This window comes from Trichosurus vulpecula, chromosome 2, assembly GCF_011100635.1.
Source record: "Trichosurus vulpecula isolate mTriVul1 chromosome 2, mTriVul1.pri, whole genome shotgun sequence".
Classification (NCBI taxonomy): Eukaryota; Metazoa; Chordata; class Mammalia; order Diprotodontia; family Phalangeridae; genus Trichosurus; species Trichosurus vulpecula.
In genome coordinates this window covers 259,254,051-259,271,917 of record NC_050574.1, presented here as the reverse complement: position 1 = coordinate 259,271,917, position 17,867 = coordinate 259,254,051, and the positions used below count along the sequence as shown (strand labels likewise).

The window sequence follows — 17,867 nt, the reverse complement described above, 5'->3', positions numbered from 1 at the left end:
ATCAGTCAAAAGACATTAGCATTAGGGGGGTCAGGAAAAGCTTCATGTGGTAGGGATTTTAACTGAAACTTGCAAGAAGCCAGGGAAGCAAGAAGACAAGATGAAGAAAGAGAATTCCAGGCATGAAGGACAGCCAGTGAAAATGCCTAGGCTTGGGAGATGGAGTGTCTTGTGCAAGGAACAGCAAGGTCAGTGTCACTAGATCACAGAGTATGCGGAGGGGAATAAGGTGTAAGAAGATTAGAAATGTATGAAGTGGCAATGTTATGAAAGGATGTTTTATTTTATTCTTGAGGCAATAGGGACCCACTGGAGTTTCTTGAATAAGGGGGTGATATAATCAGACTTGAACTCATTCGATTCTTTGCAAATAATGAAATTTTATAGAGGTACTTTTGAAACAAAAAAAGTTTGGTTTTTTTTGCCAATTTAAAGGTAACGATAAAATGTTTCTATTTTAGAATTAATGACCACGAAAATTGTGCATCACTGCTTATTGGGGCCATAGACCCCAGCATTGTCCATTGTAGAGATGACAAGGGACGGTAAGTAGCTCTTTGTGTCTTAATGAATCCTAGTCTCTCTTTTCAGAGTATCACAGTAGTTATTTAGTCTAAATTCATTGCTTGACCAAAACAGTTGACATGGCTTACTTTTCAAAGCACTTGAATGGATTTTTATCATTAAATTTAATCTTACCTTTTTCTTAATATTATTTTAGTATCATATATCTAACAAAGAGAGAATGAAAACAAAAATGACTTGATTAAAGTACAGTTAAAGATGGCATTATTACTCTTAATAAAGTCATCAGTTTTAAATTCCCAAGATGAAAGATAAAGAGTTCATATTACTCAGAAGGGATAAAAGTAATAGTCCATTAAGTTCAAGTAAGAATATATATTTTTTAAATCCTCAGAACCCCACTTCATGCTGCAGCGTTTGCCGATCATGTGGAATGCTTACAGCTTCTTTTAAGCCACAATGCACAAGTGAATGCTGCAGATAATTCAGGGAAAACACCACTCATGATGGCAGCTGAGAATGGGCAGGCAGGTGCTGTGGGTATGTATTGGTTTGGCAGAGTTGGTTTTTGTTTTTGTTTTTCCCCCATGGGAAACGATGGAAGAAGTTAAATTGGAAAATTCAATTACATCCCATCATATGTGGTGCTGTTGCTGCAACCCCGGTGGGTGACTTTGATATTCATTAAAAATACTGGTTTTGTTTCAGTTGGTTTACAGAATGGCAGATATGGTTAGCAGGTTTAAACTCTTACCTACCACACATTCCTTACAAGAGCCATAGACTCTTAGCACTATAGGACCTCACTATAGGCCACTTAGTCCAATTCAAACTTAATCAATGACCCTTCTTCATTGTGCCCAGCAAATGAACAACCAGCATTCAAGTGAAGAGCTCTGACAAGGGGAAGCCCTCTACCTCTTGGACCAGGCAATTTAATTTTTGGATAGATCTGTTAGGAAGTATTTACTTATATTAAGCTTAAATTTGCCTCTTTGCGGCTTGCAACTATTGTTCCTCCTTCTGCTTTCAAGAGTCGAGAAATCTATTCCCTCTTCCATTTGACAGCCCTTCAAATACTTAAGGACAAAAATTATTTCAGCCCTTGGGGTGTAGGATGCTTCAGATTAAGCATTCCAAGTTCACTTATTCAACCTTCATACAGCATGGTCTTAAAGTCTTTAAACATCCCAGTTTTCCTCTCCTGGATGCTTTCCAGTTTATTATGTCCTTCCTAAAACTTATTGCCCATAACTGAACACAATTTTCCAGATGTGTTCTGACCTGGGTAGAGGACTGTGGGATTTCTAGCTCTCTACTCCTAGATAGTATACCTCTTATAATGATTGGCCTCAGAAGAGTGTTTGAGGTGCCAATAAGTATTCTCTGACCTTTGTGCACAAAGTCATTCTAGGTCTACTGCCTGGTGAAACACTAAGTTCCCATACCTTGAGACAATTTATTAATATGGACTCAGGCAATAAGACATACTTAGGAACACATCTTCTTGGTCTGCTGGGGAAGCAGCAGTTCATCAGAACTTACTGTCACCTGGAATGAAGATTACGGGTCCACAGGAGTCTGACCAGTTAAGGCAATATACCTGCAACTACCATTACTCTTCTCTGCTTTAATACATAAGCTAGTCCTGGGCCAGATGGAAACACTGGCAGCATCTACTTTCTCCCTGCCCTCAAGGTTCAGTTGCTTTGACCTAGCTGACTCACAAAAGCCACTTGACTCCATTTACTATAGCTACCCTCTTAAATTTCTTGATTGTTCATGGAATAATGGAAGTGAGTTGACCTTTCTACAGTAACACCACTACACATTATAAAAAATATTTTATTGATAACTCTCATTTTTTATACAGTTTATAAACAAGCATTTATTAAATGGCTATTATTATATGCCAGACATTGTGCCACGTACTAGGGATACAAAGACAAAAAAAAAACCAACAAAAAATTCAATTCCTGGGGTGGGGGGCAACATGTACATGTATAAGTTTATGCAAAATACACATATGTATATAAAAAATACAAAGTAATCATGGGATGGAGCGCATTAATAGTTGAGGGATCATGAAAGGTTTCATACAGGAAGCCTTTGAGCTCTGTTTTGAAGGAGAAGGGGGTATCTTATGAGGGAGAGGTAAGGAGAGATTGCACATCAGGCATGGGGTACAATCAACACAAAGACACCAAAAAGAACAATGGAATATTATGTATGAGAAACAGAGTAAAGGTTAGTTTGGTTTGTTGGTAGCATGCAAGAATTGAAGTAATATATAGTGAAGCTGGAAAAATAGGCTTAGGTCAGATTGTGAAGAGGTTTAAAAGCCAATGGAGGTAATATTTTATCCTAGAGGCCTATCCTAGAGAGCCACTGTTATTTAGTGTATTTTTTTTAGGATATAGAAGTGACATGGCTACATCTGAGCTTAAGGAAAATAACCTTGGTGGCTATTGTGGAATGGAGAATAAAGAAAAGAGAATCATAGAGACCAAGTAGTAAGTCATTGAAATTGGTAAGAGGTGATAAGAATCTGAGGGCAGCTCAGTGGCACAGTAAATGGAGTACCAGGCCCAGAATCAGGAAAACTCATCTTTCTGTGTTCAAATATGGCCTCAGATACTAGCTATGTGACCCTGGGCAAGTCACTTAACTCCCAAAGGTGAAAATAGGTGGTCCACTGTGGCCCACAATACTCTCAAGTGCAGCCCCAAACTGATGGACATATACTAAGAAATATTTAATAAAAGAAGTAAAAATACAATAGAACATAAATAATGTTAATAAATGTGGTTTTCTAAGACAGTATGAGGCCCACAAAGATTCCTATGTACAGTTTAGTGGCTCCTGTTTCTGAGTTAGACACCACTGCACCATATTTTAACAAGCAAATAAAGCCCATTAATAACATTACTCTGAAAAGAAACAAGTTATTTAACATTAACATGTTAACATTAACACCAATGGGTATAATCAATGTCTTTTTTCCCCCATCTAATATACAGGGTCTGATTATGGGCAAATGCTACCTAACATCAGATGTTTGCATGAAAACTTGCAGGTCATAGTCTTATGAATTAGCAACCTGACTTTAGATTATGATTTATTAATGATATCAGTAACCAGAACAATGTTATGTGGGTTATGTCTGTACATACTGCTTTTATCACAATATTGTTTTTATTAACTTCTTCAAATTACATATGATTAGCATTTGGTACCAATAACCCTGTTTGGGTTTTTTTTTCTTTTTTTTAGATCTTTTGGTGAACAGTGCCAAGGCTGATCTGACTGTAAAAGATAAGGACTTGAATACACCGTTACATTTGGCTTGTAGTAAAGTATGTAAATAAATTCTAAAAATTTGTTATCTATGTATCAAAATACTTAAAGGATGGATCAGGATATCTTTAGGTCAGGATATCTATTTACCAAAATGCTGCTACTTTTAAAGATGAATTTCGAGTGAAGTTGAAATCCATAAAAGGACTCAGAACCTTATGAACTTCTGCACACAGCTTGGAAGCTGACTGCCATTGCAGTGTTTCTCATTAATTGCCTCAGTTGTGTAGACACTACTCTGAACTAAGGGTAGATGAAAAAACCTTGGTGATATGATCAGATGCTTCTTCAGAATGCAAGCATTTCCACTTGGATTCATGAGCCTAAGCAGATAGTATTGTCTAAATATAGCCTAAAACAATTCTGCTATGAAGCAAATTAATAGAATACTGAAAATATCTGTGACCACTTCAAAAAATGTGTTTTTTCCAATAAGCACCTTTTAAAAAAAATAAGCACCTTTCTTATGCATTTCATCCTTTCTACCCTAAAAAGGGTGACAGGCGTGAAATCTCGTAATACTGTACTTGCCATAACCATCAACAGGTATTTATTTTGCATTACTACCTTCAAGTTACTCTTCTAGATTCTGTGGGCAAATTTTTAAAAAAGATATGTTCTAACTGCACATGTATAAACGATATCAGATTGCTTGCTTTCTCAATGGGGGAGGAGGGGAGGGACCAAAGGAGAGAATTTGGAATTCAAATTTTTAAAAAATTAATGTTAAAAATCATTTTTACTTGTAATTAGGAAAAAATAAATTAAAAAATATGTTGCCTCCCTCTAAATGTTTATAGTCTGATTGGGAAGATAAGACCCATGACTATAAAAAAGATCATTAATTTATATCATAACATAAATGCTAGATAAATGACAAGGACAGTAAATACCCTCATAGTTCTTTATAGGATGGTATAGTCAGAGGAGGAAGATTCCATGAAAGAATTCATATACTCTAAGTATCCCTGAAAGAATTATAGGATATTCTCAACTCTAATCATTATAGCACTTCAATAATCTGAGCTTGCCCCACCCCACTTTGGTTGTCCAGGATGATTAATGCTAAGTATTAGTTCAGAAATATCATTTTCCTACAATTCATTCTGCTTCTACAGATATATAACAAGTAAATCTTAATGGGCTTGACTCTGACTCTTGAAGCATGTACTATATCCATGTCCAGGCAACTTTCTCCCATTTGACTTCTACTCCACTTTCCTGCTTAGGGTTTTCAAGACGGTGACATTCATTTTAAATTTTAAAATTTAAATTTGAAGTCTTAAGTTAACAATTTCCTCCATAAGGTAATTTCTCATCTATCTAACATTCTTTACTATTTTTATATGTTTGTTTTCCTTATTAGGGTCATGAAAAATGTGCCTTGTTAATACTTGACAAGATACAAGAACAGAGCCTTATTAATGCAACAAATAATACATTGCAGACGTAAGTACCAGCTGCTGTGATGTTACTCTTTAATATACACAGTCATTTATGGAAGAAAAAGAATTCTAAACTTGGAGTCAAGTGACCTGGATTTGAAACAAAAGCCAAACTCTTCAAGGATCCCCAATACACTGTTCCTGTTCATGATGCCATTTGTTTCAACAATCTGGCTAGCAGCTGTTGTGGGACTGAAAGACCAACACAAGCCCAACAACAAGCACGCTACCAGCACGCTGCAAAAGCCCAGTCTCTTTTGATCTGCTTTACTAAGGAAAGTAACGTTAAGGGGTTAACAAGCTTATTTTAATCCAGCATACAAATATCACTCACTTAGTTCAGGGTTAAAAGCCAGCACCCTGAACTTCAGAGCAAATACAAACAAATTACAAACAGACCAAATACAATTCATAGTTACCAAGAAAACTAAGCCCGGACATCTGGGCAAGCTGGAGGGCTCTGTCTCATTCAAATCCCAATACATAGTTACCAGAGTCTAACAAAGTCCCAACATCTGGGTTATGAGCTGGAGGGCTCTTAGCAATAGCTGCCCGAGGTCTCTGCATCAGTGAGCCCCCAAGAGTGAGAGCCCTCAACAAATGGCTCTGTCTTCCCTTTTTTATACAGTTTCAGACATTATCAAACATCATCTGAGGGACCAGAACTTAGGCTCCTATGATTAGCTCTGGAGTTAGCACCTCCCCTTAGTACCCTGGGAGCTTCACACCCACATAGGCTTAGCACCTAGCAATCAGGGGTTAGGGGCAAACTTGGGAGCAAAGATCTAGTCAGGCCTCCCTTAGTTAGCCCTACCTGAGGCCCCACCTTAGTTACCAATTCACACCCACATAGGTTTAGCACCTAACAGGGGTTTGGGCCTGGGCCTTAGCACCTAGTAAGAAATGAAATGAAATACACTGAATTAATCAAAGGAAACAAAAACCAAACTCTTCAAGGATCCCCAATACAGATAATCAAAGTGAGGAGCCAAGGATAATGCCACAGTTATGAAACTGGATAAATGGAAGTATAGCACTGCCCTGGACTATAATAGGAAAGTTTAAGAGAGGGGTGGCTTTGGGGAGGGAGATAAGGATTTTTGTTTTGAGCACGTTGAGTTTGAGTACCTTCAAGACATCTAGTTTGAAATGTCCAATAGGCAGTTGGTAATATATGACTGGATCTCAGGAGAGAGACTAAGGCTAGATATAGAGATCATAAAACATTTGCATAGAGATGATTTTTTTGTTAATTTGACTTCTTTTTTCATTTCATTTTTTTAAACTAACATTTATTTTGTCTCCTTCTAACCCTAACTCCAATTTAAAAGAAAAAAAGGAAAATCTTTGTAACAAATATGCACATAGTCAAGCGAACAAATTCTTGCCTTGTCCACATCCAACATTGTATCTCCTGAATTACATTACATCCCTGTCAGGAGGTGAAGAATACAGTTCATTGTCAGTTCTCTGGAATCATTGTTGGTCATTTCAGGGAACAGAGTTCTTAAGTCTGTCAAAGTTGTTTGTTTTTAAAATGTTGTGATACTATAAATTGTTCTCAGAGTTCTGTTGATTTCATTTCAATTCATGGAAGTCCCCCCAGGTTTCTCTGAATTTGTATCTCTTTCATCATTTCTTATGGCACAATAGTATTCCATTACATTAATATATCATAGTTTGTTCAGCCATTCTCCATTTGAGATGATAATTAAACCCCTTTGAACTGAGAGAAAAAGGAAGAGAGGGCCCGGGAGAATCTTAGGGTACACACACAATGAGAGGGCATGATATAGATGATGAATACAGCAAAATAGACAGAAGGAGCTGACAGGCAGACAAGTAGAACCTATAGGAGAGGGAGGGAGGGAGAGGGGGGGTGAGGAGGAGGAGGAAGAGGAGGAGGAGGAACCTAAAGAGAGAGCAGTATCATGAAAACCCAGGGAGAAGAAAGTACTCAGGAAGGAGAGAGGATAGTCAATTATGTCATATACTGCAGAGAAGTTTAAAAAAAGGCCATTGGATTGGCAATTAAGAAATCATTATTAATTTTGAACAGAACCAGTTCAGTCAAGTGATAAGGTCAGAATCCAGATTGCAAAGGGTTGAAAGTGAAAGGAGAGGAAATGGGGCGATGAGTATAGACAACTTTTTTCTAGGAGGTTGACTATGAATAGGGGAGAGATATAGAACAATATTTTGAGGGGATGGCGCAGTGTAATGTAGAGGTTTTTCCAGGATAGTGGGGAAGGGGGCAATATATAGGGAGAGAGAGAAAATTAGAGGGGGAGCATAATTATATGGGTATTCTGCTGAAGAGATCAGGAAGGCATGGCATGAAAGGCATGGAGAGTGAGATTGGCCTTGTCAAGGAGAAAGGTCACCCCTCTTCATTAGAGACATAGTAAAAGAAGAAAGAACAACCACAATGTAATGGGTTTTGAGATATAGAGAGGAGAAGAGAGAGATTTAATGCAATCTAATATTATAGAAAAAAGAATTTCTTTGAAATTTGAGAATCTAAAACAGTGATATAGTAAAGGATGCTGGGGGTTAACACTGTAGCCTTGTGCTTCCTACAGTTTAAGGGGCAAGGATAGGAAGTGGACCTGTGATTTCACTGGTATAGAGAACTCCTAGTTGAGAAAACATCTTTCACTGATGCAGGCTGGAACCTTCCATGAAATTTATAGTCCTATAGATATGCCTAGGGTATTGTGGTTAAGTGAATTTCCCAGGTTCACACAGCCAGGATGTAATTAGAAGTGGGACTTGAACCGGATGGACAAGTCATAGTGGAGAGTTCTGACAAAAGGTGATCCAGTGGAGAGGGAAATGACAAACCACTCTAGAATTTTTGTCAAGAAAACCCCATGAACAGTACTAAAATGATAAAGAAATGACATCAGAAGATGAGCCTCTCAGGTTGGATGGTGTAAACAACCACAAACATGGATAGAATTCGAGAGATGGAGGATATACTGGCCTGGGGTGCTATGGTCCATGAGGTCATGAGGAGTCAGACACAACTGAATGACTAAACACACAACAACTTCCTAGTTCTGACACTACACAATGCTAGATCAAATCCTTACCAACAATCTACTGTCCTTCCCTATGTCTGAAAGGAGAGGAAAAAATCCTCTAAGAGCTTCTTAAAGTTAGCAAGTATTTAACACTAAGAGCTGACCTTTCTGTAGCATTTCATATAAATATATATATATATATATGTCTATGATCCTCATGAAAACTCTTTAAGTAAACAATAGTACAAATGTTGTTAAATCCATTCTGAAGACTTTGGGACTAAGACAATGAGAGATCTAGTAACTTGCCAACAGTTATACAAGGAGATAGTGGCAGAGCCAATACTTGAACCTAAGTCTACTGTTTGTTTTCACATGATGTCATGTTGCATTTCCATGCGTTCTATTCCCTTTCTCTCATGTGAGTATCATATTATTTCTATGTATTCTATTCTTGGGATGAGTATGTAAGAGTATTATTTATAAAGTAGCTCAAATTATCAGGATGAAAATGGCTTCACATAAGATTCATGGTAGCTTGATATTTAATTCTTTCAATAATGTGACCTAGACTTCTTCCTTGGGCCCATAGACAAGAGTTTCCTCATTTCTGTTGTCATCAAGATTTTCTGAGAGCATATCTCCACCTGAAATCCATTCCATCCATTTCCTATCAGAGGATCCAGGCATAAATTGGGAGAATAGATTAATCATTATCATCTGTAACAAGTTATAGCAACAAACATCATAAGAAAGCCTAGAGTAGAGCTCAAAAGCTTTTCAAATGTCCTTTCTCCTCCACTCCTTATGACATAGGTAATATTTTTATCTTGAAAGTGATTCTTTAAGGTAGGTTTTGGAAGTCAGCCTCGAAGGTTAAGTGTTATGTTTTGTAGACCTCTCCATATTGCTGCACGGAATGGCCTGAAGAGGGTGGTTGAAGAGCTGCTAGCCAAGGGAGCCTGTGTCCTCGCTGTAGATGAAAATGGTAAGAGGAAACAATCTTCATCTTCTTGCTTTCTCCTTTTGTATACTTTTGGAAGCCAGAAAAACGAAAGATAGATAGGAGCTGGTTAAAAAAAGTCAAAAGACGGAATGTACTCTTTGGAAGCTCATTGTGTGTAAGGCATCAGGCAAGGAGATCTTGCCCTTTCTGTAAACCACATACTCTACACTCTACTAGAGTTTTCCATCTTGCATGTAATGTCAGCTGTTGGCTTCTAACTCCTCAGGGCAGTAGTTAAAATGTTTCAGACTCATTCAAAACCTTTTAACTTGGCAAAATAAATTCTAACTGCATGCCTTGAAGAGTTAAGGGTGATATATATCATTAGTGCATGTGTGAGGGCCCAAATACTTGGATGTCTGCTCGACTGTGTCCCAGATCATTCTGAGATCAACCTTGGTATTTCCAATTGTCAGACTAAAACAGAGGTGCTATTAAAAAGATTCTTGTTATGGAAATTTTGGGGATATATGTGAGAATTGAGAGGTAGCATGACATAATGGATAGAGTTCTGAACTCGGAGTCAGAAAAATCCGAGTTCAAATACTGCCTCTGATACTTTCTGGCTACCTGACCCTAGGTGAGTTACGGTCTTCTCTTAGCCTCAGTTTCCTCATCTGTAAAATGAGGGAATTGGACTAGATGACCTCTAAGGTCCTTTTCAATTCTAAATCTATAATTCTATTATGATTTTATGATTTTTAGAACTGAATATATTTCCTGATCTATAGAAAACTCTTTTTAAAAAATGTTTTCTCTTAGAGCGATCATCAGTCTGCTATATTAGAGACAGCTGTGGACTTGTAATCAAAGGACTTGAGTTCAAATCCTGACTTTGCAACCTACTAACTATGAGACCTTGGGCAAGTCACTTAATCTCTTTGGGCCTCAGTTTCCTCATCTGTAAATTGATGGGATTACGCTAGACAGGTCTCTAAAGTGTCTCTCAGCTCTAAAGATATGATTCTATGGTTTAAATACTATAGGAAATTTCCCTTTTTGCTTCTTAAGAAATTCTGAGACATTTGGCATAAAGGATGGAGAGCTGGCCTTAGAGTCACAAAACACCTGCGGTCAGCACCTGCCTTTGATACACACTGGGCCTATTGCTGAACCTCTCAGTGGCCCCAAACAGCTCTCTAGAACCACAGGTTGTGGGTGAATTTCTGATCTGTGTTAGTGTACAGAATTCCCTGCATGTGTGAAATGTTAGATCTGGATCACAGAAACTTAAGTTTAGAGTTGGAAGGGAACTGTGAGGTCATCTAGTACAACTCCATCATTCTACAGTAAAAGAAAGACCCAGAGTGATTAAGTAAGTGATTGGCCCAAGATCACACCTACAGTAAGAAGCAGAAGTGGGATTCAAACCCTGGTCCTTTGACTCTAAATGCAGTACTCTTGCCAGTACACCATGATACACAAAAAAAAATTGAAGTCAACTCTCAAACATTTCCTTTCTGGTAAAAGTGAATAAGCATCAAATGTTAGGTGACTCAGTATTCAACTTTTTTTTAGAACAATATCAGTTATGCTTGAAGCAAATAGAAAATTCTTGATACTTGTGAGTTACGAAATTTAAAATGTGCTCAATTGTAGCATTATAATAAAATGTATTAACATAACTCACTTAAATGCTTATTACAGGTATTGGAATTAGCAGCGCATGCATATTTCTCAGAAGTAAGCAGCCATACTGATATCATTAGCTAACTCAATATTTTTGGTTGTTTAGCCTCATTTTTTCATAGCATGTCCCCTGCTCTGCCCCTTACCTGATTCATCTGGGAAGAGAAGGGGAGATTTGTCCCCTACTCCATTTCCTTGGTTTTTCCTTTCCCTTTCTCTTCCCCCATTACTCCCCTTCTTCCTCTCACCACCACTACTGCAGTTCTATTGATGAAGTATATACCTACTTTTAGGCCACTTTAATATAGTTGGGGTGTAGAGACAGATGAATTTTGTGGGCACCAAAGTTTAGTGATCCACATCTGCCTTTGCCAGAAATGGCCAAATACATTTTGGAGTTGGAGGTTCTTAACCTTTTTCTGTGTCATGGACACTTTTGGCAGTCTGATGAAGCTCAGGGAATCCCTTCTTAGAAGATTGGGTTATTTTATTCATGATTGAAGAAAAGCTAATTTTCACTTTGAGGTTAGTAAAATTAACATTCATAGATACATTATAATGTATCCATGGATCCTGTGATAGCCCATGGACCCTTAGGTGAAGAACCCCTCTTTTAGAGGCTATTTTGTTCAACATTTTGGAATCACAGAGCTTTTATTTATCAATTGCTTAACTTGTATAGAACATTATCATACCTGATTTTTCTTATTTTTTCTTTCTCATCAATGTGAGGGTGGGGAAGTGAGTGGCAGGGAAATTTGATAAATGATCACAGACAAGAAATGAAGTGGTGATGACCCCGTAAGAATTTCTATTCACTGTACCAGGTCCTATGGGTTGAGTAAGTTATTCCCTGATGATACTAATAATAGTTCACATATCTGTTAGCACTTTGTAATCCTCCAGCAGTAGTTAGTGCCAAATGCTCTTATGCAGCATTAGACACTATAACACTGCATATTAATGTTGTCGTAGCTCACATTTCTATAGTGCTTTGAGGTTTACATTTTCCTCATAGTAACCTGGTGAGTATGGATAATACAAATATTATTATCACCATTTTACAAGGGAGAAAACTCAGGCAAAGTAAAATAATTTTCCTCAGGAGCATACTGCTAAAATACAGGGTCAGAATTCAAATCTAGGTCTCCTGACTCCAAGTTTGGTACCCTTTGCAGTATACATGCTGACACCATTTTGTCTAAGTCACTGAGGTTCAATCTGATGAAGGTAGAATGCCGTAAAAAACTGATGTACCTTCTTCACGTACCTGATTTGTAATGCGAGAGCATTTTACCTGCAGGAACTGAATCTAGCATTTAGCAAGAAATCACTAGAATTTTTTTTTGTTTGTTTCTGTCCAGACTTGAGAAGCTTGAACTGTGACTCAGGCTAAGAATTCCTCATGTCATTCCTCCCTTTGCCACATCTGCTGAGTTCTAGAATAGGGTTTCTGTTCTGTTTGTAATTTTCATTAATTGAGTTGCCAACTTGAACACCAAGAAAAGTAAATTTTGATTCAACAAGGACCAATCTTTCTCATATATCCCATGTGTCTGATTTATTGTATCTGTCCCAACTAATACATTTTAGTCTCCTAAATACCAGTTGATTAATATGCTTTGAATGAAAAAACTGTATAACTTGATGTTTAACATAATTTTTTTTCTTATCTGATGCACATTTGTCTACAACTGAAAGTCATTGTTCTCAGAATGAGATTTGTCCCTATGAACCAAGTCTGAATGCTGTATCAGGTTCATAGTGCCATGCGCGCTATATTGTATTCATCTCTGTTGTTGTGGATCTGTGTTCTCCCAGTGTTTTTGTCCATTTGGTGAAGGCTAAATTCCCCCTAACTTAAAATAGAGTGCTTGTTGTGGTCACATGAGCTGAAAACCTTCATAAATTGTTTCTTCCTCCCTTCCCTCCCCCAATTCCCTTACCCCAACCTTCCTTCTCTCTGACCCAAACCCCTAGCATGTCTACTTAGTATAAGTAACTCATCCTCTTGCCTGGCATGGTTTTAACTTGATATACATCTCTCGCTTACAAAATCATCTTGAGATGTATTTGTGGAATGCTCACTTTCCCCTTTGATTTCCCCAGTACTAACCATTGCCTTGTCTGCATTTATGCCCAGGTCATACCCCAGCCCTGGCTTGCGCTCCTAACAAGGATGTGGCTGACTGCCTGGCACTCATTTTGGCTACCATGATGCCTTTTTCTCCTTCCAGTACAATGACGGCTTTCAACTTCGTTTGTTTTAAAAAAGACCATTTGAGCAGGACACAGATCTGTGATGGCACCAATCTGAGTGGCACCGCTAGCTCTTGCACTCACAATATAGGATCAGAGGACGGGTACAATGAAAATGATTCTGATTCAGAAACATTTTGACTCTGGACTTCAGAAGCTTCCACTTAATTATTTACGTTAGGTGGAGAAGGCGGGGCAGGAAGAACTTTTATTCCCCAAATTATGTTGTGTCAAGTGTCATTATGGACCCAAGCATTGAGAAATAGGGGAGAAGGGTTTAGTAAAGTGTGCAATGAGCCTATAGGAGAGGACTTGGAGTTTTTGATGGAAAACATTCTCACAAAATGTGCCCTGACTTTGATTTACATCATGTTTTCTTTCTATCTAAAGTACTACTGTGAAAGTCTACCTCTCATCTTAAGTAGGGAATTTTTTAAAAAGGCATTTTATTATTTCTTCTTTTGAAATAATGCAGCAGAGTAAGGGGCTATCATATCAAGGATTTTTTTTATTATATCCTTGCTATACAATTAATTATCAGAAGCTCATCAATGTGGCTTTCTTGTACCATGGGGGAGTTTGTCCTCAAATTTCTCCTCACTCTGATGTTTACTTCCTTATTACAAGCCAAAGGTAAAGTTCACCTTCAGAGATATTGCCTGGATTATTGTTGCTAGGAGAGTTTAACCACTCACACGTATTCTCTCTGCCTCTCTATCTTTGTTGGTCTGTCTCTGTCTGTCTCTGTTTTTCCTTTCCTGTCTCTGCTTGTCCAACATACCAACACCCATTAAGGCCACATATCCAGAAGGCATGTGTCAAGAATCTTTGCCTAATAGATGAATATTGATCTAAAATTTAACCTAATTTTTAAGGTATAATACAAATATGATATACACTAGGTTACATGGTGGATCATTAATAATTTTCACCTGATCCATTCAACTGCGATCTGCCACAGAAAGTTTAGCTGATAATTATATGGTCCATAAACTTTGTAGCAATTTGCCAGTTTCAAGTGCAGTGGGGTTTTTATTTCACTGATTCTTCCTCAATTAAATCAAAATACTTCCTTTTTTAAAAAATAAATTAACCACTAGGCTGTAAAAATATTTTTACACTATATTAAGAAGTTAAATAGTCTCTTTTGTCACGAGTAAAGCAAAGCAAGAAAATAGTGTAAGTCCCAAAGTGAACACAGGCACAAAATGGGGAGTAGCAACATGAGACTTGGAAAGAAAAGCCAATTGGCATTTACTTGATAAGTGGGATCAACATTGTGAATACTGTATCTGCTCCTTCTGCCAAAGCTTCTAGGTCAAATGGACCCCGTTCCTCACCTGGGACAGATGTACAAAAAGAAGAATGAGACTCTTTGAAAAAATATATATATATACATATATATGTGTGTGTGTGTGTATATATATATATCATCAACCAGCTATACACGAGGACCAAAATGCTTCAGTGTCTAAAATGGAAGATAAACTTTTTCCTTCAAAATGGAAGTGAGAAATGATGTAGCTTTTCTAAAAAGTCAAAATGTAAACTTTTTGAGTCTTGGTTGTATTTTACATTTCTTATGACACAGATTTATAGTTCATGGCTTAACATTTGTAACCAATGATGTGTTGACCACAATTTATTTTTTTGCCAAACCAGAGAAAATGTTCATATATACTTTTGATGTAAATGTGTTTATATTTATTTGAAGTGAAGCAAAAGCCCAGGAATTTTCTCCGTAGTTATGTTTTAATTGTTATGTGTCTTATCTGGCCTATCACAGAAAAAAAAAATTGACTCTGGGCTAGCCAGCCACAATGCCTGGGGTTCCTATGACCAGCATATCCATTGTTAAGGTTTCCAGGCTAACCTCAGGTTCTTCCATATCTATCAGGAGGGGATACAGAATGCAGAGTCATTCCATTGCTCACATCCCTTCTCTCTGTAGTTTGCAGGGCATTGCTATCTCTCAGTAAGGAAGGCCAAACTCCAAGTGGGTATACCCTAGGCACAGTTCTTGAGAAAAGAGAATAGAAATGGATGGTGGTCTGTGTCAACATGATCCAGAAGTGAAAGGTTCAAAAGTGATCTTACTAACCACAAGATTACACATAACTCAAAGGATCCCAGCAGGAAAACTATGACAGGCTGTTGGTTCATGCTCTGAGAGAAGTTAAAATCACCAGTCCAGATGCTTAGTTTTCCACTTGAGCCAAGAAAAAGGAAAGAAATATACTTCATGAGGGGCTATACCTCTGACATTTCTTTCTTTTTCTAGTTTAGCCCTGGAAATTTCTATTTTATAATAATCATGAGCATTTTTAGAAGCAGTGTTCTATGAAATCTAAGTAAACTATAGATACTATATTGTGTTTTTCAGTAACTGTAAAATACCTTAATCTTTTAGCATCTTGGAGGAGTTAAAAAAAATTGGAACTCACTTTACTCATCATGAATGAGAACTTGTTCCAAGGACTTGTAGAATTGGTCTTAATTTCATTGAAAAAATTCAATGACGCTTTTCTAGAACTCTGAGGAAAAGGGAGTGTTTTCTCCTTTCTCCTCCTTAACGTTAGTACTGTATTCCTTTTTTGAGAAGAATGATTAAAAAAAAAAGAAGTTGCTAATTAGCAATAACTACCTTATCTTTATTAAAGCACTGAAAATAAGGGGAAACCAGCTTTGAAGGAGAGCTGTCTACTGTGGTGTCTTTTTCTAGAAGTGACTGGAAATCTCAATAAAATGGTATTTGGTTTGGAATGAAAGGAAGTAGCCTTTTAAACAGGAAGTGAAATGTCTTCTTTTAGAGGACTAGTGTGAGTTTTTCTGTAGAAGAGCAGAGAGAATAGGTAATATTGCAGCAAACCACAGTGATTCAACCTAATCTCAGTGGAACTGTATTTTACCTCTCTCCTATATTAAATTCTAAGGAGGACAAAAGAACAAAATTGAAATATGCTTACCAGGAACTGACCATTAAATTTATTTTTTCCTTTTCTTGAACTTTTTTGGTTACTACAAAATTTGTTTTATTTAGGACATAAGTAAGGATTACATTTAATTTTTTTTATATTCTAAGTCTACTGCTAGAAAGAAAATCATATTTTGAACAAGGCTCACTAAGAAAAAAGTTTTTTAAAACAAAATTTCAGATTCCTATATCATGGTGTTTATTGCTCTTACTTAAACACTTTTTTAAGACTGTATTTTAACCAGAGACACGGGGATTTTTTGCATTGCACATAACTCTTCTTGTTCACCAGTGTCTGCCTACCTTTGATAATACGTTACTATCTATCTCCAAATTGCCTAAAATCTGTTCTAATTCTACAGTAAATAGCTCAGGGGATTTCTATTTATCACTACTAAAAGGGCACCATAGTATGTTTGGTACTTTATGCAGTAAACAGCTGCTTGAATTGTTATTTTATTATTAAATTAGAGCAAGAACATCAAATGAATTGCTGCAGTAGTTATTCTTTGTACTGTTGAGAAACTTGGTTAGCTCTCTGTTGGTTTGGTTTAAGAACTTGCGTCTTTTTTGGTCGTGTAATATGAAGTTAGAGTGCCTTTTTATATTTGTGTATTCTGAAAATGTTTTGTGAAATTTATCGTATTTTTTCCATTTGAGTGTTATCAAAGCAATATAATACCAGTCAGTTTTTATTTCAAACTTTCTTTGAATGTATAAAGTCTTTTTCCCCATTCCCTTTCACTTGCTTTGAATTTAAAATGAATATGCTAAATTTCCATAGGAATGATGTATGATTTTTTTTTGCAGTGGTAAAAATGCTTTCTTCTTACAGAAACTGTAAACCATAGATCAGTGTTAGAGGGAAAAAGCATTTTAAAATAGTGACAATCTGAGCGTGTGTATAAAATGTAATTCTATGCGTTTCTTATGCAGTGATCTAAATATTCAAAGCCAATATCATGTTTGGTAGTTTCGTCGACATATTTTATGCTTTAGCATGTGCAATATATCTTTACAAAGCACGATGATACGAATCTGGTGCCAGTGTTATATTTTGCATAACATATTTGTAACAGCAGAAATTATTGGTTGATGGTTTCAGTGGGATTTTGTCTGTAATGTTTTATTATGTAAATTGGAGTTGAATGACTTCAGTAAATGTCATAACTGTAAAAATGAGGAAAAAAACTTAATTCATTGAATGACTGATCCAATCTGAATCTTCTCAAGCACAGTTTAATATCTTTTTCAACTACTGAATGCTCTATTAATGTAATGAAATACCTAACTGTAAACTATTATAATGCATTCAGATGGTTATTTTTACAAATAAAAACGGTACAAATATTGTTGTGATTTGAGTATGACTTTTATTTTTCCAGATTATGCTGAATTAAACATTTGTCCAAAATACTCATACATGCTATATATTCTGTATATTTAGATATATATTCTACATATAAAATATATTTTATATATTTACCTATAAAACATATAGATATAAATATACACACATATTCATTGTGCATATATATGCATATGTATCTATATACACCATCTACCTAATTTACTGATTTGCTTCTTAGAAATATGTAATGGCAGATTTGCACAAGTTATATTAGAAGAAGTAGGATTTATCATTA

At 36.6% G+C, this 17,867-nt stretch overlaps 1 protein-coding gene across 4 annotated transcripts in view; it reads left to right on the top strand.

Annotated features, from left to right (window-relative positions):
• Positions 1-17,549, top strand: part of ANKRD44 (ankyrin repeat domain 44) — a 369,642-nt gene extending 352,093 nt beyond the window's left edge. For 2 of the 4 annotated variants that reach the window (XM_036745366.1, XM_036745365.1), the window contains exons 23-28: positions 462-545; positions 920-1,065; positions 3,799-3,881; positions 5,249-5,331; positions 9,250-9,341; positions 14,558-17,549. In XM_036745366.1, the coding sequence (XP_036601261.1) occupies positions 462-545; positions 920-1,065; positions 3,799-3,881; positions 5,249-5,331; positions 9,250-9,341; positions 14,558-14,616 (547 nt within the window). In that variant the 3' untranslated portion in view covers positions 14,617-17,549. Of the gene's footprint in view, positions 1-461; positions 546-919; positions 1,066-3,798; positions 3,882-5,248; positions 5,332-9,249; positions 9,342-13,131 lie in introns of all 4 variants that reach the window. The other 2 variants (XM_036745364.1, XM_036745363.1) reach the window with 1 other exon arrangement.
• Positions 17,550-17,867: the final 318 nt, after the last annotated feature.